Source organism: Leptidea sinapis, chromosome 10 (genome assembly GCF_905404315.1).
Source record: "Leptidea sinapis chromosome 10, ilLepSina1.1, whole genome shotgun sequence".
In the NCBI taxonomy this organism is placed as follows: Eukaryota; Metazoa; Arthropoda; class Insecta; order Lepidoptera; family Pieridae; genus Leptidea; species Leptidea sinapis.
In genome coordinates this window covers 8,960,385-8,987,026 of record NC_066274.1, presented here as the reverse complement: position 1 = coordinate 8,987,026, position 26,642 = coordinate 8,960,385, and the positions used below count along the sequence as shown (strand labels likewise).

Sequence of the window (26,642 nt, the reverse complement as noted above, 5' to 3'; positions counted from 1 at the left end):
GAAATTATATTATTGAACAAGGTAAAAAGGTAATAATGTGTTTTCGGTTTTCGTATTCATATGTACATTCATTTGACTAGAGAGTATGGGCCACGGTGACCACATAAAAATAGATGACCCGTATGTAGGTAATCTGATTTTTCCTCTAACATAAAAAAAATACTTTTTAAATGATTATAACACCTATAATATAATCTTCACCAAGTGAATCTTAACTAGCGATAAATATCCCTGGTAGTACAGTAGGTACCTAATGAATGTTCAAATTTAAATAATTAATAATAGGTAAATATTATATCGGTGTAGATTATTATTTCCCAACTAGTTCACGTAAATGTTTTTTTAAATTATAATGAACACAATTATTTTGTGTACAGGCACAAATTTTGGCCAATATAGTGATTAAAAATATTTTCAGACAAGAAGGGGGGTACTTCGCAAAATCAGTAAGAGTCCACACAACGGAGGGCTTTGAGATTACAGCTAGAACTTATCAAATGTTTGAAAATCCACCAAAAGCCAGGACTAACTTCTTGCCTCAAGATAGAAGACCTAGCGATACATACTTGGAGGTAGCGTTTCGATTTTACTGTTTTTAGCTAAACAAGTAGGTACGTCATTACCATACACATTTTTTTATGGAAAAGGGAGGACAAACGAGTTTACGGGTCACCTACTGCTAAGTAATCACCGCCGCCCATATTCCCTTACAACACCAGAGGAATAACAGGAGCGTTGCGGCCTTTATGGTGTACACGCTTTTCTTTAAGGCACCCATGTAGTATCGTCCCGGAAACAACTCACAAGGAAGCTCATTCCACAGCCTGGTGGTATGTAGAAGAAACTTCCTTGAAAGCCGCATTGTGGAGGACCGCCACACATCCAGATGGTGGGGATGATATCTTAATTTGTAGCGTATCGTGCGAATGTGGAATTCGGCGGCAGGAACCTGATGAAACAGCTCTTCGGAACACGTATATTTTAAGCATACCACAAAAACATTACCTACCTACAAAAGTGGATGTTAATACTTGGATAGGAAAGGACATAATAGAAGAATCCCGAATTCTATTAACTTTTCCGAAATGGTACGCGATTACGAATTAATTGAGAAAGTAAGAAGCCACAGGCAGTATATAGGTACCTACAAGAGAAGACTGAAGTTTAGAGGATACAGATTTATATTATAGTACTTTTTTTTTCGAGAGGAGTAAAATACATTTACGTATTGAAGACCCCGCAACGGGGCCCAAATGTCGGGCTCGGGTGTAAACACCCCCTACCGACTAAAAACCTCCTCTGTGCTGATAGCTCTGAAGGCTTTTATAGCAAAGCCGGGCGGGGGCCTTGGAGGCCGAAAATGTAGCTCACAGGCGCGGAGCGTCTCGGAAGGAGACTCGAACCTCGGACCGCCTGCTCACTAGGCTGGATGGACGATATTATAGTACTGTAAGAAGGATAGTTACCTACTCCCGATTTCCACAGTGTTAACTTTACAGATATCTACTTGTTAAGTAATCTTTATTTTAATAATCACTGAACAATTCTTATCGCTAGGCGATTCTCATGGGAGCAATTGAATCTGGACTTCCAGCTGAATATATACAACTCCTGAAATCATTTCCGACAAACCATCAAACGGCACAGAAATCAATACTTACGAGTCTTGGATACTTGGAGCTTTAAAAATATAATACCACTCTGTACCATCAGACTAAACATCACAGAATAGAAACTAAATAAAGAGAAATAGTTTTTAAACCTGATTGATACAGCAAATAATTAAATTATTTCTGTTGTTTTGATCAGCCTAGTGAAACTCTAAAGAAAAAAGGATTCACTCGATTGAATTAAACGTGCAGTCATTGATAGATTGACAAATGACGGCTATAATCTTGTAGAAAACGGAAATAGCCGAAATACACCACGTTTCAAGCAACTCGTTCGCTTTCAAACTTAACCGGATTATACTTCGTCGCCAATCGCCATACTGAAATTACTAGTACTATTTCAAACATGTCAAATCACTGCACGTTTCATACTAAACGAAATTTCAATTTTTTTTAGGCCGACTTATTACGTATTATTTGAATCCTGTTTGGTATTGATAGTCATAAAAAATGGCAAGGTTATTGGGCTGACTTCTTCATCCCTGAATTGATACCGACAGCTTCAAACATCGTGAAATGCTTCATTTTGCTTCGTACACACTGAAGCTATTACGCGCGCGATGCGATTAACTCTCGCCGTGGCGTCAGCCCATAAAGAGAATAGGAAAGTCCCAGGCCCAAGGGTGGGGCGACTAAAGGCATTTACCAGTGTTAGGCTTCTTTGCACAGGATGCCAGCCAAATTATGGGTACCACAACGGCGCCTTATTCTGGCGTGAAGCAGTAATGTGTCAGCATTATTGTGATTATCATATATATTTTATGATTATCGGTCTGAAGGGCGCCGTAGCTAGTGAAATTACTGGGCAAATGAGACTTTTCATCTTATGTCCCAAGGTGACGAGCGCAATTATAGTGCCGCTCAGAAGTTTCGGGTTTTTCAATAATCCTGAGCGGCACTGCAATGTAATGGGCAAGGCGTATCAATTACCATCAACTGCTCGTCTCGTCCCTGATTACATAACAGAACGCAAGTTATAAGTTGGAGCGAAACAGGCGAAATCGAAAGTTTTTCTACTTATACTATGTGTCTTACCTACCTAATCAGGTCTTACACGTATTTTCTTCAATTATTATTATTTTGAGATTAGTCTTATGCTAGTGAGATATTCCATCCAAAGATTCATAGTTACGGACGCAGCGCCACGTGACCGGAGTCGTACAACATCACAATACGTCTTAAGTCATTTTCGTCTTACGAATCGGGTCATATCAACATATTATTTAGTCTGCCCGATTGCTTGAAATCTCTGCTACGCTGCAGTTTCTGGGATTTTGAAACCAGTTTAAGAATTAATACAGTACAGCGGAGATAGGGGAGCGGAATTTGACTCATTTGTCAGTTACCTTCTTCAATAAAAAAAGGATGTGCTAATGAAAACAAGACCAGACCTTCGAAATCAACTAAATATATCGCTCGGGAGTTAGCGTCAATTAGTACCTACGCTGCTTGGGGTGACTATTTCACTTATTGTAATTATCATAATTTAATAACACTTTATTCTATTACAGTTTGTGTAGGTTCATAGACCTACTATATTCAATTCTATTGAGGTTTTTTATGTTTTTTTTTCTTACAGTTCAACTAAATAAAAACATTCGAGTATTTGCAGAGATTGTTTATATATTTTGTAAAATTCTGAAGCTGTTAATGACTTGAAAGATTTAAAGAGAATGGTAATCAGTTGTTTTTGGGATATTCATCAACACCATAAAATACTCATTACTTGGTGTCTTACCTCAACCTGATATTGGCTAAATTGTGGTGATCCTTCTGTAGAAGCCACAATAGCCAGCCACATTTTTTTTTGTTTGTAGGCATAGCATTCATAGCTTTTATGAACTAAATGATTACTGATTAAATTTTTATTTTAAGTAGTGATAAGAACGAAGCAATATTAATGCAGAAATAATTTAGTCCACCATTTAGTGTGTCGGTTCACACCCAAAACAGATAAACACAAAAGTTATATTCTATGAGAATGGGTCTGGTCTATAAAATACAACACATCTATACAATTAAGTTCGAAATTAAAATATAATTTTACTATTTTAAATCTTTAATTTACAAAAGTGTTGAGTATACATACAAATCTATTCAGTCAACTTAAAGATTTTATAGGTAAATGCTAAAATATTTTGCAAGACCTATCTGAACCGAACAAAGGAAAACTTTATCATTAGACACAGTTAAAGAAATTGTTTAAGTTAACCATATTATATTTTATACTTATACTTTCATAAATGAGATTTATAGATAGATATATTTAGATACACAGATCATTGCTTAGTGCATTGTACACTCAGCAAAAAACTGATTCAACCATTCTTCTAAAATATATTAAAACAGTTAGTTACAAAACTTTAAGGCAGGTAAAGTTAGTTAACAGCTTGCTTCTGACCAGATGACTGTTCCTCTTTTCTCCGTTGCTTTTCTCTCATCAATTCAGCATCCCTGAAATTATTTATTATTTTGTTTATTTATTAGAGAATCAACTAATGTAATAGTGCTTATATCTTATATCTTTAAACGATCAATTCTTGTATATATATATATATATAATCTGAATCTCGAAAACGGCTCCAACGATTTTCATAAAATTAAGTATGCAGGGGATTTCGGGGGTAATAAATCGATCTAGCTAGGTTTCAATTTAAAAAAAATGGTTTTATCCATGTTTGAATGAGAAACAGCTACAATAACATTAGAATACAAAGGTAAATTTCGCCACTATATACAAGACTATTATAGCTCAGATGGGACATTGGGTGATCCGGAAAGCAGAAGACCCCGGTTCGAATCCAGCATTCTTAAAAATCCGAGCAAGGCTCGGTCGTCCGGATATTGATAATAATATACAAAAATACATACTTCAGCTAAGATTCCACTGATAGAAATTACATTAACACCGAGTAGTACTAACAAAGACAAACCAGATACAATTAAACTTAGGTATGCTATGGTATGTGAAAACGGATCGTAACAAATAACATTATAGACTCAAAAATAGTAATATTATTAGTTTACACTACCCTTTCCATTCCGGGAAACTCTGATTGTGAGGTATGCCTCAGATCGGCGCGATAATTGCGCTCGCGCAGCGTTCTGACAATGCGTATTATTTTACATGTAATAGATTCCTTCTAATTAGGATGATTTGAGTGAATGTATCAGAAAGCTATTGAAACAAGCTATAACACCATGCAAAATAAACCGTTTTCTTTTTCTCGTGTGAGTGAGACGGAAGTAGTAGTTAGTCACGGAACAGAAAAATCTAGTGGAAGTGGTATGTGGGCGTTACCCTGTCGCCACTATTGTGTACAAATGTACATACTCGAGGTTCAAGTGAGACCAGTCATAATTATCTGTTAAAAAAATATAAATATGCCTTATTGTGACATTTTAGACTGTAGATATCATAGCCGCAATAAAAATATGTCCTTCCTTCTATTTTTCCTATCATCGGTAATCATAATTTTCCGATAAAAATACAATTAATATTTTTTATATGTTGTGCAAAATATACAATTCAAAATGAACCATAACTTTACGACTTATAGATCATTTACCTTTGCGTGTAATCGACGTAACTTATGTTAAAATAATTAATGTAAACAATATAAATATCTTGCTACTCAATAAGTGCATGCATGTACATATCGATATAACTTTATCGAAATAAATTTTGACATGCAAACTTAACCATCTTGTAAAAAAAATAAGGGTCAGAACTTGGCGAGGGTTTAGGGTGCTGTACGATACTTTTGATTTTGGAGTATCTGAAAAATGTAGTGCCCTGCGTGACTGCCGATTTAGGTAGGCAACTGTTTTTTATGGAAGTGGAGGATAAATGAGCAAACACCACCAGTGGAAACACAAGAGTGTTGTCTTATAAAAGCTTGAATATTTGATCAAGTATGTTTATACAAGAATTCAAAATCCAAACACACATATGTGGCAAGCTAAGGTTGAACCGGGGATACCATAGTGAGTCAAAAAATATACCTATCAAGCCTACAAGCAAGTAGTGTTCATTGTAAAGTAAGTATTTATTCATGACATGTAACATAAATAAAATTATCGAAATAAAAATACATATGTGATGAATAGGACACCCAAACAGCTTTTTTTAAATTTAGATTAGGATAACCGCAATAGGGTGTATGTGTGTAAGTTATAATAAGTTTCAAATACTTTTTCTTAGATTTATTATCATTGATTTACTCTTAATTCGTTCTTTTCAACTCAATCACTGGTATGGTTCCTAGATATTATTTTCGGTAGTTAGCCATATATATTAAAATTAATGTTGGTTTTTTATTATTAAATGATGTGTATAATTAATATTTATAACGACTGAACGTGGATATTTGTTAAAGCGCAATCCGATAATCTTCCAAAAATAGACGCGTGATGCTATTTGATGAAAGCTACAAGGTAATTTTTTTTTTTTAATTAACCTTAATTTTTGAATTATGAGATAATAATTAATCTAATTTTTAAAGTTTTCTGACATTCATTTGTAAAACTAAACAATCTATAAATGCAGAAAATATAATTTAATTGGAAATAGGTATCTACTATACCCAAAAGTGTACGCGCGTCTATAGCTGCGTCGAACGTAAAAGAAAGTCGAAGAGTACTGTACAGATATGTCACACATCTAGGTGGTTGAGGATGATATCCTAATTTGTGGCGTGTCGTGTGCAGATGGAATTCGGCAACAGGAATCAAGTCAAACACCTCTACGGAACACTTATAAATAACACATAAATGCGGTAGAAGACACAAAATGAAGCAACATCCCTAAGCAACACCAAGTTATCTAGCCATTCACAGAGCATTGAGTCCCCGATAATTCGAACAGCTCTGTGTTGCACATGGTCAATAGTTACTGTTTACACACATTGCTCGGATAGGTGAATCTCTTGGAATTTGAATAATTAATATATACCCAGAATTACTACAATTTTTATGGAAGACAAGTGCTGACCCGACAATCATTAAAAGTCATTGACTGAAATAGTTGTATTGCAAATTTATAAGTATTTCTAAGCTAAAAAAACACACTGCTTATTATACTTGTACCATTTAGATAATGGTACAAGTATAATTCCTATGGGTTCAGTAGTTTTGGCAGTGTAACTGAAGGAAAAAACTGACCATACATTTATTAGTACAATATATATTGCTGATATAGACTCTCAAGTCCAAAACCCCATGGAAAATGATGTGATTGAATAGCAAAATAATTATCAATTAGCAATATAAAAAAATATCAATAATTTGATGTGTTTGTTAACTTTAAGGATGTAAAAATTTAAGTATTTTTAAAAATCATACATATATACCATATTGCATCAATTGACAACACGGTTCCAGTTATTAAAGGTCTTAATAATGACATGACCATATAAAAAATAATACAAAAAGAGAAAAAAATTGTTTTAAGAGATTGTTTTTTTTATTAAGGGTTTTTTTTTATTAATTATTTATTTAATTTTCCTTCCCCAGATTTCCATTTGTGTGCAGAGCTAGTCTATATACATATACTATAAACACTTCTGGCCACATGCAACCAACCCATTTTCTGTGCTTGCAGAACGCATAATAAGGAAACACATGTATAAAATTATAGGATGCAGGTAGATAACTTGTACCAGATCTGCATGTGGTTGATAACAAGGTGACAGGAAAAGAAACCTTAAGTTTATTTTCTTATTATTTTTGTATTGTATGAGTCAAATAGAAGAAGCAAGCCCTTACTTGCTAGCTATATAAACAGCACTCCAAGCGTGCCGAATTGACACCCTATCTATAGTGTGAATTTTCAAATTTATGAGTATTTCCCATAAAGATAAATAATAATTACCTATGTTTCCTTTCACTCAATGACATTCCAGTCTTCTCACTAGCATTTTTCTTTTTCTGTTGCTCTTGTTGTTTTTTCGCATTTTTTGCTCGAGCCAAATCTCTTTGGTTACCACCTATAGTAAATATATGAATTTGTCAAATATAACAAAATTGTATCACAAAAATTTAAATAACATTGCTCATTTAGAGGGCCTTGAAAATGATAACACTCAATATACCTAATTGTAGCATTCAATTATTATGAAGCTACGAAAAAACTTTTTTATTGAATAAAAACAAGAATAGTTTACAAGATTGTGTATTTGTCATACACTTCAAATACCTCTTTTTGAAATATTTTGTCATTAGATTTATGAACATTGCTCACCACAAAGGTAAATAGATATACTTTTAGTATGGCAAAAAGCAATTCAACATAAGATGATGGCATATATAAATGGTTCACATGATTCATAACAAAATATGATACATCACGACAAGCAACATTGGAAGACCTAGAAACTTCGATGAAATTAATGGCTTTGCATTTGTTCTTTATTTTCAAGTTCTATTTAGGTGAATAGTTTCTGTTTACCATAATTGTTAATAAGTACTTACGAGTCATGACGAGGTTTTTGATCTCAGTAGATTCTCTTAGATGAAGTTTTATATTTGTACGAAGTACGGACGATACGCTAGTCCGGCCGAAACCTAGGACAACGCACCGCCCTCCTTTAACCAATTTAAAAGAAATTTCAACAAACTAAAAGATTATATAGTCGCTTAATTATGGCGCACTAATCATTTGTTGTACATGTCTCCAATTCTATATTCAATACAACCAGCTGGCCATTTTTAATTCTTATTTTTTTTTATGGCTTCGATTCAAATTTCAAGCAACAATGGTCAATCAAAGAGGATGTAAATACTAGGCTATACCAATCCGTCCTTCTAATCTAATTCATTCGCTGTGATCGCTACACTTAGGGTATGTTCCGATATGCACTGTGAGCACTGCACAGTGCTATCACTGTAGAAAAATTCGTCCCATTATGGACTGAATGCCAGTACTTTAAGCAAGCTTATAACTGTCAGCTTTCATCAAAATCAATGTCATTAATATATTTAATGACAGTTGACTTCTGTGAACCGGGTTGGTTCTAATCTAACAATTCTGAAATCCGAATGAAAAAATTCAAAATTGAAAATGTCGGTCAACCAAACTGTACATCCTCCTAATAGTGATATAAAAAAAAGTGATAAAAATATAAAACCATTATTTCCGAAGCAGAACGAATGCTCACATGTGTCATGTTATTGGTAAGTTTAAAATTCTAGTCTTGTGTTTTCAAAGATGCAACATTTTAAAATATTGTTATTATTGCACTGCTGCAGTGAAGAAAATGTTTGGAAGCTGTGTCAAGACGTATCAATAAGAGTCCCTGAGGAGTTGGATAGATGTTATGTGGTTTTCATTTCGAATTCTTGCCGAACTGTGCCTTTGTGGAAACAAAGGGCAGGACGCGAGGATGATCGCCTCGTCATATGGGTGTGTGCAAAATTTCTTAAATTTATATATAAAATCTAATTGAATAATTTCCGATATGTTTTGGTCAGTTTTAACAAATTAAATTACTGTAGTAGTTTTGAAATTGTCAATATTTTCTTACAAACTATAATATTAATAAGTAATATTAGTATTATTTTTATGATGAGTTAATATTTTTTTTACAGGACTATCATGTAATATTTTTGTATTCAATTGATACAAAGACTTGCCTGGTGTATGATTTGGATTCTGAGCTTCCTTTTCCAACATTCTTCCATAAATATGTTACTGAAACCCTCCGCACAGATCAAGTGCTCAAGTCTGATTTTCACAGGTAAATATTATATCAGGTGATCTAATGAGTAATTGTTTTCTCAGTAAACACTGCGAAGTTCCCTTTAGTTATAAAGAACTTACATATCCAATGTTTGAAATGCCTAGATGGATTATTGGAGATATTTTTTAAAGTAAGATAGTTGATATTAATAAGTTTTTGTATAAATTTGTAATAATTTGTTGATGGTGCCATAGGTGCAGATTAATTCTGATCAAGCTTCAGTCTGATAGTTCCCGCCTCACATACAACATTTCTTGACCTCTTACATGAAGTTTTATATTTATAGCATTAATTTATAATAAATGTGATCCTGTGTTGTGTCGTTTTACATACACCTTGCAGTTTAAATAGAACAGAAAAAAATTATATTTGGAGTAATTTTTTATTATAATTCTTTATATAAATTTGGGCAGGTTCTTTAGAGTAGTGCCAGCAAAACTCTTCTTGCAAACTTTTGCATCAGACAGAAGACATATGAAGAGACCTGATGGGTCATGGATCAAACCACCACCACCCTACCCTGCTATTTGTACTTCAGGTAAGCAAATTATCATAGTAAAGTGAATAATTTACTTTTAAAATGTTACAGTTAAATGAGATTACCTGTTTAAAACTATGCATTCAATTTCATTCAACATTAGAGTTTTGAAATAACATAATGGTAGTCAGATTCTGTCATTTATGTATTATGTCAATTTTTAACACACTTATTAACTTGGCATATATTTATCTATGTAATGGAATCTTTGAAACTGGTTTTCAACCCCCTTCATAAGATCAGACTAATTTGAAACCTTACACACTCAAGGACCTAATACAATGCAATGATTTGAATGTTTTGTCCCATTTTTCTTGCCATGATCTTCAAGATAAGCTTAAATTTTAGTATAATATTGTTGAAATGACAAAACTGTAGGCTTTGTTGCCTTATAGATTCTTTCAAGTAACTTAATATTTAATTTTAGCCTCAACTCATAACTTGGATGAATATATCAACATGGATGAACAGTCAGGACCTGGTCAAGTGTTTAACCTCACAGATTTCGTGCAACGGTTCTATAAAATACAGAAGTAGTATGCAGACATAGTCAATAGATAGTCCAATTTAATTCTATTTATGGTTAAAAGTACTCTCAAATTGTTGATTTAATAATATTATTTATGGATTTTAAAATAATTTTAATATTTATTATGTTTCATAGCCACAGCTTTGGATTTGTGCACCCATTTTATACAAAGCATATATTGAATTGTTTAAAAATATGTATTACATAATCATGTAATACATATTTTACTTATTATTACTATAATAAGCATAATTACTGACTGATGAAAAAACATATTGCTAATAGTGATGTTTGATATTTCTTTCAAGTGGTGGCACTTTGAAATCCTCACTATACACAATAATCTATATAGAAATTGAAACTTCAACTCAATGAATAGGTTTGCAATTTTTTAAACTGCTGGGTATATTGGTTGGCTAACATTTAAGGCTTTATTATTAGATGTGTCCCTAGAACTAGAGAGATAATAGCTTGATTTTGATCCCACGGGTTACCAGTTCTTTCTATTGAGTACCTGTACCCAATAAAAAGAACCAGTATGCCATGGGTAGGAGAGGGACACATGTCTTTCATGCCACACCCCATTGTTGTCATACCCTGTCTAGCCACAGATTTGACTCATTGTATGAAATGTAATTGAATCACAGTGTGACAATATCGAAAATGTGTTGACATTAGCTAAATCCATAGTGATATTAGCAAATCTTACTCTGTGGATTTATTTGGGTGTCTTCAAACTTTCTGATAAGTAAGCAGCAAAATTCGAACCTAGTACGTGACTGTATTTTGTTTGAAAAATTGCATGCTTCGATTGAGTTACACTCACTATTTTGAATGATTATAAATTTTACAGATATATGTACTAAATATTTGTTTACATGAGCTCAGATACAAGATATTATTGTTTATATGGGCGTTTTTTTTATTTTTGTGTACTACAGTCAATTCTATTGTTGAGAAATTGAGTGTGTACCAAAGTCAATATTTGACGAATAAGAATTATTGACAGCTAATTGATATTTATGGGTTTTCTAGTAATCTTAGTTATGTGACCATTATATTTTTTTAAAAGTGCTCATAAAAAGCAAACTGATTATTGCTAAATGTTATTAATTTGTCTCAGCTTGAGCAACTTAATGTTCCACTGAGTTACAATATAATTCCTTTTGTTTTCATAATGTGTTTTTCTACCGAGTTATATTTTGACCATGCGACTCTAATATATTTTACATTAAAATGTCATCACGCAAATGCAGTATAGAAATAGAACTAAAACTCAATGCAATGAGATCAGATTAATACTTGCCTTAAAAAAAGTGCAGTTCTTCTGAATGCCACTTGTCATGATACACCCTAAAAAAGGGGTATTTTCAATTTAAATAATTAATTATTTCTATATAAATAATATGTAACAGTTATTAAAGCAGTAAAATAATAAGACGATTTCATGTTTATTCATACAAAAAAATAATTTCACTTAAACATGTGTAAAAAATAGTTAAAGATGTATAGGACAGGACAAAAGTCAAGGTACAAAAAAATTAAAAAGCGCCCATATACATCATAAATACTGTCTTAAGTAATATATTATGATAATTACAAAATTTTATATAATATTATAATTATTTTTTTTTATTTCACAATTTTATGTGAAATATCTCGATTGATAATATTATATTTATTTAATATAATATATTGTTATGCTTCTTTGAAATTGATATGTTAGAATCTCCTGTTCAAAAAAGAGCTTTAGCATTTAAGACCACCCTTATAAATTTTTGTTCACTACGTAGGTACCTACATTTTATGGTTTTTTCAATAGTGTTTATTAGTAGGTACCTAATATATTATTCTGTAAAGTATTTACAGAAGTGTACATTCTCATATTGTTAATTTTACATTGATCTTTAAAGTCACGCTTGAAAATGTTTTGAGAATTAATTGGCTGATAACACGTTCATTGCTAAATAACGCGAAATCGCGTGACGGTCCCTTACAGTTTTGTACGAGCTATACCTACCTCGTACCTCGGCTGTATCATATTTGTGTTTAGTACTTACCCCCTTATTCATAATAGTCTGCTAACTTAAAGCATTGCTAATTCTCACTCTGTCTTCTTCTATTCACCTAAGTCAGAATGAGAAAAAACACTCCTTAGCGGCTGTTTTAAGGTGGACCATTATGAATAAGGGGGTTAGTGTTTTGGCCACTAGAGAACGAAATGAACTTTTGACAAGTGGGCGGGTCCTGCGGTTAGCCATCTTGTTATTGTTTTGTTTGCTAGTTCGCTCCATGCAGCCGCGCAGTGGTTTGATTTTTTGTTTAGAACTTTGTTATTTCTCCGTTATTTTCGTCGTGTTTTGACAAAATCTTTTTTGTATCATGCGAAACAAACCAAGACCGAGAAAAAGATCAGTAATAAATAATATATATATACAGTCCAAGATATTGGCTTGGCAATGAACGTGTTGAAACCTAATTATTATAATTACATCTATTATTAGATAGGAAATATAAATAATATAGTAATATTATATATGTGTTGAGTGCCGCAATTCAGTACTAATGAATCTTTGTCATTTGAAACGAATTTTATCTGTATTTGCTTGCTTGTTCTGAACCTGTCAATAACTCAAGAATTTGAGCATATTAGCCTGGTTTTTTTTGCACATGTTCCTAGTGCTGGTTGTAAAGATGTAAGTGGATCTAAGCTATTGTCTTTCTTCGAACTGAATTTTGGTCAATCATTTAAATGGATTTAAAAAAGTACTAGAAATGACACAGCCGCGTTAAATGTGATCATTAAATTATTTGTATTGCCGTCATTCTACACAGGTCTCTTAATGTCCGGAGCGTTGCAAGTAGTGTGTAAAGGCGATAGTCGTGATCCCGCAAGGAATTAGCACTTAATATTTCTATTGCCTGCTATTTAGGCTAATCTTTGCTGAATGTCAGCTTGGTTATCAGATCTTTAATTTCGTTTTATAGTTATTTGACAGCTGAAATAATGCTGAGCTAAGAATACCCAATCCAAAAGTCAATTTCTTGTTTTATCACACTCGGCAAAGTTTTACTTAAGTCTGAGCAAAGTACTCTCTATAAATCTCAGCTATAGATTCCTATGGGTACTGCCTTCCTGGAATCGTTACTAGCACTAATCGTTTAGCTAAACTCAAGTTGAAAAAAGTTCACAATTAAGTACGTAATTCCACGGAAAAATTAATCGTTGAAATCTTAATACAAAATATAGGACCTATGTAGGTCCTATGCAAATGTGATTAAATATTCATCCCATGTAAACAATTAAAATTGTTTTTACTATTTAATATAAGTCACAACATTTCGTGCAGAGTGTGATTTTTATATCAAGTTGCGTGCTATTAATAAGTACTCATGCTAGCTCTAGCGATTAAATGTAATTAAATAATTATTACGCTTTAAAAGTAAGGGTAGGTAGATTGTTATCGATTGTTCCAATTCTTTTACGAACGTTTTAAAAACCAAGTGACGATATTTCAATTACGTATTTATTTTGTTGATTTTCAGGTTTATTATTTTTTATTACTTAATTATAATAGGGGCCGTTCATAAAATACGTTCGCATACAGGGGGGGGGGGGGTCTGGCTGTAAACGTGACGTTCGCCGTTTATTATTTTTTGACATGAGCGCTAGCTCTGTGGCGCGACTCTAGCGGCGTTGGGATCCGTCACAACTGGTTTCTTGGTTACCCTGCGCTCTCGATTCAGTAACAAAAATGAAAATACTGTTTCTCTTGTATTTATTATTATTTTATTCCTTCATTCGCCATTTAGCAGTGTAAATCCTTGGACTTCTGAATAATAGATATATTATTTATATGTTCGTTATGAAAAATATTTATTTAATTTTTATTATAATAACTAAATAAATATTTTTAATTTTCAAAATGTGTGTACTATCATTTAGGATTTATCATACTAGCAGGGGGGGGGGGGGTTAGTTTTTGTGACGAAATATTTCTAGGGGGGGTCTCAGAAAGTGTGACACAGCGTGACTATAGGGGGGGAGGGGGTCAAAAAAAGCTTATTTTAGTGTGACGTATTTTATGAACGGCCCCATAATATGATATTTGTGAATTATATTAACATTCTCCATGACGGTATAAATTAAGAAATTTTCTAGTTATTTAACTATTAAGATCGCATGGTGGTTGGTAGCTTTTGTATGTTGTGTACACGTTAAATCTATTTAATAATTTTATATTGACTTTTATACACTCTTTTTATCCTTCCCTAGCACCCGTAGTAATATGTTATAATATGTATTCGTATGATATGTATAATTTGTTAGTTGCGGTATACAATAGTGGCGAGTAAAAGAAGAGTTAACTATCTCGTTCTGTTTCATTCAAACATACATTCAGTCATAGTTGAGAACTTATACCTACAGGCCTTAAAGCTCGCCGAACGCTAAACTTATCCTTTAACACAAAATTAAGAGGAATAGTTTTACGTACTAAATTGATTCTAAAGTAATAGCAAATTTAGCTGCCCGCACCCTAAGGTTCATTTTAAATCCTACTCGGTTCGCAGCTGTGTTGGACTCGTAATACATTGATAAATTATTTTAAGCACTGGACTGGGTAACTAATCAGGGCTGCGGCGCGTAAAATAGACAGTAGATGCCATTTTCACGCTACTTAGCTGTTTACTTGTGGCTGTACGATTGAGAACCGATCTGACAAGGCCAAAACTCGCACGTTGACAGAACAATGAATTATCTACTTAGGTATATATATATTATTATTAGGTATATATTATATAAAACTTATGCTTCTCCATGTTTGAGTGGATTACACTCCGATGAAATAAACAACCTATTATTGCAATAATAGTGTAATAATAAACTTTTGACAGCCCTTTGCATGTCTAAATAAACTTGCGCACCCGAGCGTTTGATTTCGTACCTATAGCGCAGAGTGACAGGCGCGCGGAATGTTTCTCGCTAATGGCCGCTCCCAATATACTATCTGCAGGTAGAGATAAATTACTACCTTCTACTGTCAGTAATTAGCTGTCCCAATATACCCGATAAGTCATTCTTATCGCTTTGTATTGGGACGCGTGAATTGCAATTTCCATACAAACTTCTATCGCTGGTAAGCTATACGTCGTCCCAATGACAGTCAGAGTGTACAGATAAGATGAGTTACCGTCGATAAGTTTATTAGGACAGAAAAGTCAACGACAATTACGATTTTTATCTCAAGTAGGCCACAACCGGAGATAGACTGAATATTGGGAACGGCCGTAAATCAACTCAAATCTTTTTATTGCCCACTATTGTACACCAATACGATTACATATATAATTATAAATTAAGAGCTTAAGAAATGGTTTTTAATTGGGAAGTTTTACCTTTTAAATAATTAATATTTAAGCCCAAAGTGTATTAATTGTATCTAATTGATTTAAAATCAAGACATTTTACTGACAATTATTATACATTTTTTTACTATGGCAATACCATATTGATACTTCTATATTTTTTATAAAATAGCTTAAATTAATTCAGAACACAAAATACATTTTTAAGCACATAATATTTGCATTTATAATATTGTTATGTAATAGATTTAATTGTTGAAGTCAAAGAGATTACTAGTCAATAAATGTAAGTGTTTTAAATTTTTACGTAAATGACCTTTTTGGACAAGGGCTGTTCATTTTTAATATACTTCCGTTACTCGTAGTTTGTTTTAGATTTTTTAAAATAGTATAATACTAACGCCATCATCATGTCTATGTTATAAGCCTTGTGTGAATAGGTCTTATAAAAAAAGTAGTGTTTCTTAACCTAGTCAATGATTCCTCCAATTCTATTTAAGATAGTATTAATTATGTATAATTGGGCGTAGCTGGATTTTTTATGGGACCAAAAATTGCAATGAGGATGTACAGTATCAACATTGAAAAGAGAACAAGAATGATTGTGGGCTGTGCGTGGCTCCCACTGGTTACGCCTATTCTTACTAACTTACTATTAGTACAATTACTATAATAATTGATACCTTCCTTCTACGCCTTTCAAGTTTCTCTATCGACTGACAAGTGATAATGTGCTTGTGCTTTCAATGTAACAAGTTACATGTTTTATTGATTTAAGAATTATAATGCTGACAAATAAAACAGTTTGTTTCATTTCATTTTATTCATATTTTTTTAAACAAGACTAGAGATATTCTAAATTAATTAATAAGAGACAATGCCATTATATAAATAGATTAAATATTGTATAAATATTTGTTTTTTAATTGGAGGGTAGTAAGAAATTTTGTTATGAGCCTAAAAGCATAAAATTGACTTTATTTGTGAGTATATCGGCGCCATCTTCAGTAATTAGAACTGTGTGTTCACATTGAGCTGCCCTGGATCCGTCTTCTGTGACGACCGTCCACCCATCGTCCAGGATGCAGGTGTGCTCACGGCCATGGGATAACACCGGCTCTATGGTGAATGTCATCCCCGCATGCATCAAGCCAGGATATCTGTTGACTGAAGTATGGATATGATTATTTGAATGTTGCTAATAATATTTTTTTTAAAGTGGAGTTCGTGAAAGAACCTTAGATTATTTATACATCTAGAGAGTGTGACAGCTGTGAAAACGTCCAAAAAAATTGAGGTTGTCAGTTATGAGAGGCCTGTTTTCATCTATTGTCTACCAGCAAGATGCTCTATCGAGACGTATAAATTGTCTGACCATACTTACGGGCCACCTGAAATGATATGTTATCACTGCGGACACTGTTATTATATAGTTATACTATTATGCATTAAATATAATTTTATAACAAATTTTAATAGGTCGCAGACAATTTAGTAACAGATTTTTTAGGTTTACACATTTAGAAACGAATTGAAAGGCTTAGTAGACAGTATGTAGGCACCTTTTTAATTTTGGAAGAATAGTCTCTAACGGCTTTAATATAATATGAGTAAATAACTACGTTAAAATTATAAAAGTTGCATTTGGTAAAAGGACGCTCTTGTGATTCCTCTGGTGTTGCAAGAGAATGTGGGCGGCGGTGATCACTTAACACCAGGTGACCGTACGCTCGTTTGTCCTCCTATTCCATAAAAAAAAACCTTGTTATTGATACTTTAATCGCTATAGGAGTAAAGGGGATATTTCGCTAAAGAAGACCTAAAAGAAGGTACTTATGAAGCTCTAAAGCCTAAATACATACCTAAGTAATAAAAGAACATTGATGTTCGAAGTATGTTTAAATAGAATTGATACAAAAGTATAGAAATGCATTCGAATAAAAGGAAAAATTAAATTGATGTTTTGACACCCTTCGCCATGACAACCAACAACTAGTTTTCATTTAATTTAAGTATATTTACCTCCATTACCAAGTAGGTCAGCTGTTATTGTAAAGGAAATATAATAAAGTTAATACATTTCGTGAACCACAATAGATAGTGATAGTTCCTTCTTTCCGTGAGTAAAAATAACAATTACTTTATATTAATTAAAAAATTATATCCATGTTTTTGCGACTGAAGGTGTATTATACAATCCATCACGTTTGTCTCGCAAAGGGATAGGCAGAAAAGGAATTTATTTTCTCAAAACTTTTCCTCATAAAAAATCTCTTACGTCAAACAAATCACTACCGCTGCTAAAACAGTGTGAGAGACTACCAGTATTCTATTTTGTTGGTATTCCAAAAGGCGTTTTAATACGTAACTCGTTAATGTCCGTGATCATGTATGGTTTGCCAATTTCTTCATAACTATAAGTTAAAGACAAATTCACAGGCTACGTCACTTCTAGTGATAATAAACGGCGACTCTTACAATCATTATGCATTATAAAGATGGGATACACCCAAAAACGGCTACACTATGGGCGCCACGCTGCTCTTCCACTTCGATCTTTTATGCAAGATGTATTATTAGAAGAGCGCTTGTTTTATTATTCCAAAAGCGCTTTTAATACGAGATCGTACCACGCGCGATCGGAGAACAGTTTATCATTCGGTAAGGACTCGCCATAACATATTATTCGTGCAAAAGTCGGGTCCGTCGTTCGACCGGGAGAACAGCTCTAACCAGTGCCCGATACTGGCGACTAGTTTGTTAGGGCAGCCAGATGGGTTCTAGAGCGTAGCAGTAGCTAGTGAAATTATTGAGCTAATGAGAGAACATCTTTTGTGTTAAAGTGACGAGCGCAATTGAGATGCCGCTAAGGATTTTGGTTTTTAGAAGACGGCCCTGCATTATAGTGGGCAGAGCATTTAGATATCACTTACCTTGCGGGGAATGTCGTGTTCGTCTCGTTACTTTTTCTCATAAAGAACGAGATGAACCCCTGTTTATATTACTCTCCTAAATTTGATAAAAACCTATTATTACTTGTGCTAGTGTAAGAAGCTGACGAATTAGATCCCTCACGACTGGTACGGCATCAATAGAATTCAAGATTTTCCGAGGATATACTTATTCGTTAAGTAATCATAAACGTGATACTTACAAGTGTGGAAGATATCTGGTGGACCATGAAAGTAGCCACCAATTCCATGACCAACAAAAGCTGGGAGCACTGTTAGGCCTCTAAAATTCGCTACTTTTTGTATTCTTGCACCGATGTCGCAAAACGGTACACCGGGTCCACATATTTCAATAGCCTGTTAAAATATGAAAATCTATGAGGCTATAAAGATCACCATATCAGCCGGAAGACATCCACTGCAGGACAAAGGCCTCCTTCATACTTCAGAGGTAACTTTAGCTGAGACCTTTCTTAGAAATTTAAGTAAACATTTCTGTTAAATGCAGACGAAAAATCAATGCAATGAGGGAAAACTAGCTCCGACTAAAAATCAGGGTTGCGTTCACGACAATTTGATTCTTCAAAACTTTTTTTTATTGAAGTAGGCGTTACTTTGTGGAAATCCATAATTATCCAAATGATTTGAGTTTTCTTTAGTGTTAATTGCGCCAATATTTGACTTTAAACAATTCGACACGTGTTTCGCCTCTACACGAGGCGTCTTGAGGATGCCCCGAAATTTCTGAGAAAGATCTCAGCTTAAGTTACCTCTGAAGTATGGAGGAGGATCTCCAAAACTTAATCTATCGTTACGACATTTTGGAGACTGTATGGGAAAAAAATATTCAGTGTCAGACTCTTTTAATTTTTTCGCTTACTTTTGTATACTAGGATTATGTTTGCGGCATATATGATTGAGGTATTTGAAGTAATCTTTACGAAACACATAATTTTAACGATTTTGGAAACTCTAAACCTAGTGCTATCAGCCTAGCAGCTCTAGGGATGTTGGATTACTTACTTGCTTAAGAGACTCTTCAGTGACCTCAACAAGTTCTATGCCTTTATCATCGACATTACCAACAAAAAATGTTTTGGAACAGTCACCATGGTAGCCTCCATAGAATACCTGAAATTACAAAAAATCTAAATGAAGTTATAAAAGTATAATTGGTACAAAATCAACTATCCCGTTGAATATGTGCACTTACGTATACCACTCGTCCAACAAACTCGTAAAACTATGAAGGCTATGAGGTCCCGATGCAGTCATTAAGATGAGCACATGAAATGGTACATTTTTTAATGATATAGTGAGAGAGTGGTAAGTGAATTGAAAGAGTGAAGAAGCCATTGAAGGAAGAATGAAATTAGGTAACCAAGTAAACTTTGGGGGAGGCCTTTGTCCAGCAGTAGACATCTTCCGGCTGATGATTAACTAAATAAACAGAGTCCTGCACGCGTTTATGAATATTTCCAGAATTTTTTTATTGAATAGTTCCAGAATATTTCCAACAAGCCAAGTTTAGCTGTGAGGTGACATTGAGGTGTGTTGATTCCTATGCTTACTTATGATATGAATCTTGGATGTGGCAGAAGAGTGTAAGTTATAGTGTGGTTCCTATGAAAACCTTCCGTAGTATAGGTTCGTGGTGTTAACTTGAAAGACAAATTATGAAACATTGGCATAAGAGAGCAATTTGGAGTAAATGAAGAGCAAGTGACTGTAATTGGTAAGATATTTTGCGATGGTCTGACCATGTTGGAGACGGATGAAAGTGGTTTTGCTGCACAAATTGGATGGAAATGGTGGGAAAGGTCGATCAAGAGAGACCAGATCAAGAGCACCAAAAATTATAGAGAGAAACCAGCTAGTTACGATTTTCGCTTTCAAATATGGAAATATATTGACAAGGAGTACGTAAGGGTAAGGGTTGTAAGAGTACCTCCCAATCTGAATAAGAGAGCATGAAGTAAGAAAGGTTTGATGGTAGTGGAAGAAGCTAAGCAGAGTTAGTGATTGTCACATATCCCCATAAACTTAAAATATACTAGTGTATACACTAGTATATTTTAACACACACAAAGCATGCGAGAGAGAAGACCACCTCTAACAAATCTAAAAGGTAATTGAATCTATTATGTTTCTATAATCGATTTCGATTGACAGTCGTAAACAGTCAGCCACGCTTGGCATTAGGTCTCACGCTCACTACAACACCAGATAATGTAGGTATAGATGACGTCACAACAGATCATGCAGTCCCATCATCTATACCTACACTATATTTAAGTATAGTTATTGCCACAAAAGAGAAGTTATCAAACGAACCGTTATATCCACGTTCACTATATCACCGTCGACTAGCTTCCTCGTGTCGGGTATTCCATGCACGGCTACGTTATTCACTGATGTACAAACACTCTTCGGGAATCCTTTATAGAGTAGGGGCGAGGGATATGCTCCTGAGTTTATAGTCAGCATATGAACTAACTCATCAATATCATCTGTTGTAATTCCTGGCTGTAAAAGTAAAATAACTAAGTATATAATAAAAAAAAATAGGAATTGGATATTAATATTTGAAGAGTAACTAATCAGTTAATTGACAGATTTTCGCTTTGCACGCATTGCAACTTGCGTAAAAACAGTTTATTCGAAGAATGCTGGAGGGAGAGAGGTTTATATTTTGTTAGATATTACAAAGTTTTATCTAATCTTCTAATATATAAAATTCTCGTGTCATGGTGTTAAACATTGAACTCCTCCGAAACCGCTTGACCGATTCTCATGAAATTTTGAGTGCATATTGGGTAGGTCTGAGAATCGGACAAAATCTATTTTTCATCCCCCTTAATGATAAGGGTGATGCAAACGAAATTTTCTTTTAATTTTTCGACAATTTTAATAAGATATTTTTAAAAATTTGTTTGATTATGAGTCAGCATTAAAAAATACATACAACTTCAAATTTTCACCCATCTACGATCAACAGTTAGGTACTTTTGTATCGCGATTTTAATATCGGCGTACGTTTGCTGGGTCAGCTAGTATACTTATATTATTAGTAGTTATATTTATAGATACATAATATATAAGTACCTACTTCATACTTAAGTAAGCACAATACATAACATAAAAGGGTTATGAATAATACTATACTTAAGTATATCCCATCAGTACAACAATGATAGAAAAAACTACGATTTTATAATATATCTGCTAGTTACCCAAAGCACAAATAACAAAAAAATATCATTGACGTAGAATGTCGTGTGGACAGTAGACTAATGTTGGAAGTTGAATACAATAATCGATCAAATTAAAATCATCATTCTCATAAGCCCCTGCACCAGACTTTTAAATTAACATATGTGAGTATGATTCGACATAATCATCATTCGAATTCGGTTTTGAACCGTTTTTGAAAGTCAGTCTATGTAAAAAGCAAAGACATTTATAAAAAAAATCTTGCAGATATAGAAGAGTGCCTACTTGGGCGACAATAAGACCAGACACGATACTTTGAAATCGACTCAATGTAGACATAAAGTTTTGCGTTCACCTCCGATAGTCATAGAAATAACAGCAGTATAGATACAGTCCGATATATTAATGCATTTAAACGTTGTTTTGCAGGGTGTCTTCTACTTATACTACCCCTAGCCGTTCGTGAGGGAGTATCTGATGCATCGCTCAATATACCTGTTGGGTCCTGTAGATTTTTAACAGGATAAGGATAAAGAAGCGTTCAGGTGCCAGATGTTAAGTGATCAACGCCAGCAATGCACTCTTGCAACACCAGTGGAGCGGAGAGATTTTTTCAAAATACCCACAATGTATTGACCCGAAACACCGCACAGCGAAGTCTATTCCATTGTTATTGATGAAAGTGGTGTAATATTTACTAATAACTTAATTGAAAATTTTCCCCAGAATGTTTCATCATTATAAATATAGTAGTAAGTACTTATAATCGCTGACAAATTTCAATTTGCCAAATAAAAAGATGAGTTCAATCAAAGAGCTGAACGTGAACCCAATAACCTTTCAGTTTAGCAGAAAACGGAAGATATTTATACGTGGTGAGTACAAATAAACATAAATAGTGACAATAGCAAACAGCGGACGGTGGTTTGTGGGCCAATTTTCAGCATAGGTCATTTTCACACACAAAAAAATATTAAAAATAAAAGAGCTAACAATACACTTACGGCCGTTCCCAATATTCAGTCTATCTCTTACTTGAGATAAAAATCGTTACTATCGTTGACTTTTCTGTCCCAATAAACTTATCGACGGTAACTCACCTTATCCGTGCACGCTGTCTTGTCAATGGGACGACGTATAGCTTACCAGCAATTTTTCACTCTTAAAAATTACCATTATTCTTAGTCCAAAAAAGTTGAGCGACCAAAAAAAAGTCAGTTCGGATCCGGCAAACTACAGGCCTATAGTTATTAGCTCCCTGCTCTCCATAATCATGGAGAGCATAATTAACCGCCAGCTCTTGGTATACCTAGAAGGTGATCAACGACCGACAGTAGGTACGGCTCTCGCCATGGTCGATCGGCAGGCGATCTTCTGATATACCTACCTAACACATAGATGGGCGGGGGCTATCGAACGCAAGGCCTGGCAGTTAGCCTGGATGTAGCGAAAGCCTTTGATCGTGTATGGCCCAACGCGCTTCTCTCAAAACTTTTGGTCTCCGCGAGAGTTTATGCAAGTGGACCTCCAGCTTCCTCACTGGGCGCAGCATACAGGTCTTTGTCGACAGTTTTTGCTTGAACCCGAAACCCGTGGAGCCCCAATCCTGGAGTGGCCAAAGGCTATGTGCTATCTCCTACACTGTTTCTACTGAATATCAATGATATGCTGGACACCTCCAACATACATTGCTATGCAGACGACATCACTGGTGATGCCGTATACACGGGGCATGCAAGTATCTCTCGGGAAATCGTCGACTAGTGTCTTGTATCGAGTCCTCTCTTGAGAAAAATGCGGAATGGGGTAAAAATAACCTTGTCATACATAGCTTTACTTACGGGGGAAGGCTCAAGTTTGCTCGTTTACCACTAAAAAAACCCGTTTTCGTATCATCGCTCTTCGACAACACCTATCTTAAAGCCTCGCCTAGTATCCGAATACTGGGTCTCGAAATAATAAGAATAATATTGACACACTTTTACACAAATGTCGAGCGATTGTTGATTTCGCGGTCCTTTGAGGGCAACGCCAAATTGGCTTCGAAGAAGCTGGGCGTCATAAATAGAGCAGGGCAATACTTCAAGCCGGCCCACATTCTGGCGCTCTACAAAGCGCAGGTCCACCCACATATGGAGTATTGCTGTCATCTCTGGTCTGGCGCACCTCAGTATCAGTTCGATCAACGCAGAGCAGATCGAATTGACAGGGACTCAGTGCTCTGTGAACGGCTGAATCTTATACCGTTGCGTGGAGAAGTCGCGTCATTTTGTGTTCATTGTGTGTCTTCTACTGCATTTATCACGTGGATTGATCTGAAGAGCTGTTTTACCTGATTAATGCCTCCGAATTCCACCTTCGCACGATACGCCACAAATAACGACATCATCCGCACTATCTGGATGTGTGGCGGTCCTCCACAGTGACATTTAAAAGAAATTTCTCCACATACTACAAAACTTTTTGTGTGGTGTTTCCGGGACGATAGGACATGGGAACCTTCAAAAAAGCGCGTACACCTTCGATAAAGGCCGGCAACGCTCCTGTGATTCCTCTGGTGTGGCAACAGAACATCGGCAGTGGTGATCACAACACCAGGTGACCGTACACTTGTTTGTCCTCCTTTTCCTTTAAAAAAGAACAATACATTTCAAGCAAAACTATTGCTAAACAAACAAACTACAGCAAAGAACTTTTCAGTGTTTCAAAGTCAATATGACCTATTTGAGGACTGTCAGCTCTTTTGTAACCCTTGTAATATTGCTATGGATATCAGAAGACTTGTTAAAATTAAAAGATAGTAGAAGATTATTTATGTCATGAGTGCCTCCTCCTATTAAAAAAAAAACAAAAAAAATACCTTCCGTATTGGATAGTGAGATTATAAAATCTAATTAGAAAATACCTGTATAAATGAATGAACTTTATTAAGAATACTAGAAGCCAATGCACAACTGTCCATCATCCCTTCTATCTGCTCTCTAGTCTTGATTTCAGGCCGGTTGGGAATACATTGATGTAGCCCTGACAAATAAACCGGTTTCTTTATATGATCCGGAACCAATCTACTTGCTGTAGTTGATGCAGGATATACTTTTTCATATTTTCCAAAATTTTTTCTAAAATACAAGAGTATAGCACTGTATAAAATAGATTTCTCAGGGAAATATGATCATTATATATATATATATTAGGTCAAAGAAATGACAATAGAAAAGGTGGAGAAGTAGTAAGAAACTCATTGTCACACATTTACAGGTTCATTGTTTGACAAATTATTATATTTAATGCCAGCAGAATCAGCTATTGCCTCCCTTGAGGTCCATGTTATGGGGTAGCTAACAATCCTCCACACAAGATCAAATAATAATAAAGAAAATATACTGTATCATTATAGAATAATATTATATAAGGAGTGATTGTGTACTTGTAACTATTGTAATTATAATTTGGAATGAAGGATAACATATATTCTTTGTGTACCAAATCCAAATTTATTTCAATTTTAAGGAAGACAAAGATGTATGAGCATCAGAGGGGCAACTGATGTTATGTGATCAGCACAGCTTGTAGTCTCTTGTAACACGAGAGGAATCCCAAGAGTTGTATACATCTGTGTCTATTAAACTTAAATATGAATTTCACACCACAATGGTATTTGGAAAGTGATGTTTAAACTGAGGTTCCAATGTTCTAACCTGTGATATTGTAGATAGTACTGTGATTCAGAAAAAGTAACTCACAAAAGTATAATTATTTCTAAATACCAAATTAGTTTATGCTCAACTTACATCAAACTCTTCTTATACAGTTTGCTTAATTCTTTAGGAATTCTCATCTTTACTAATTAGATTTTTTATCTTAACAGAATGTAGGTAATAGTTTTTCACATTCCACTTCAGATTGTGAAGGTATGTAATAATTACCTACAATAAAATTTTACAAATTAAGGAGGACATTCCTTGTTACTGCCAATCCGAACGCAATTTTACGACGATATGAGATCTGAATCATTCGTGACATGTCTTCACTAAGATTGTAATATTTTTTTAATTAAATATTATTTAGATATCTTACACGTATGTCCTCCAAAAGCGCCCAAAGGATCTGAAAGGTTCCATTCCCTATTTAAGTGATAATCCAATTTCTGGTTTTAAGAATGGCAAGTGTAATATTTTTTGCTGTTTGAATTAAATTGTTTGTGTTATTATTCCATGTTTTCGAAAGAAAAATTAAGATTACAGTACAATAATTGTGGACAAAAAATAATATTAGCTACAATTTAGATTTTGGCCATTTGCATTTTGTCATTACTCATTTTGATTATCTAATACCTATTCCTATTTCCTAGCCTAGTGGGAACCGACAACGGGATATTTTAGGTATAAATGTTTGTTAGAGGTACTTTTTGATAATTTGACTGAGATTTGACAGACTTTGACTAATAGGTACTAAAACTATCAAATATTTTTAAATGGTCTATACCAATGATTACCCAAACCATGGAACTGAACTGGTGTAATGATTCAAATAACATAAATAGTTTTAACGTAAAGTAATAGAGTTTAAATTACTAGAATGTCCTAGTTTAGAACAAATTATATATTCATACATAGGCTGAAATTGCGAACGCAA

The 26,642-nt window shown here is 34.3% G+C and overlaps 2 protein-coding genes across 3 annotated transcripts; one reads left to right on the top strand and one right to left on the bottom strand.

The window, feature by feature from the left end:
- The first annotated feature begins 8,664 nt into the window (after positions 1 to 8,664).
- On the top strand, positions 8,665 to 14,442 carry LOC126966616 (protein N-terminal glutamine amidohydrolase). Its single transcript, XM_050810780.1, has 5 exons — positions 8,665 to 8,843; positions 8,919 to 9,072; positions 9,258 to 9,406; positions 9,823 to 9,947; positions 10,375 to 14,442. Exons 1-5 carry the CDS (start codon positions 8,731 to 8,733, stop codon positions 10,482 to 10,484), a joined length of 651 nt encoding a protein of 216 aa, XP_050666737.1. The 5' UTR covers positions 8,665 to 8,730; the 3' UTR covers positions 10,485 to 14,442.
- A 2,205-nt stretch (positions 14,443 to 16,647) lies between these two features.
- Positions 16,648 to 26,344, bottom strand: LOC126966608 (uncharacterized). 2 transcript variants are annotated; one of them, XM_050810769.1, is made up of 7 exons: positions 26,085 to 26,344; positions 25,799 to 25,933; positions 24,913 to 25,126; positions 21,129 to 21,320; positions 19,818 to 19,925; positions 18,998 to 19,151; positions 16,648 to 17,010 (listed from the first exon to the last, which is right to left on the bottom strand). In XM_050810769.1, the coding sequence occupies exons 2-7, from the start codon at positions 25,843 to 25,845 to the stop codon at positions 16,793 to 16,795; spliced, it is 933 nt and encodes a 310-aa protein (XP_050666726.1). In that variant the 5' UTR covers positions 25,846 to 25,933; positions 26,085 to 26,344; the 3' UTR covers positions 16,648 to 16,792. The 2 variants fall into 2 exon arrangements, with proteins under 2 accessions (XP_050666726.1, XP_050666727.1); XM_050810770.1 differs by lacking the exon at positions 25,799 to 25,933.
- Positions 26,345 to 26,642: the final 298 nt, after the last annotated feature.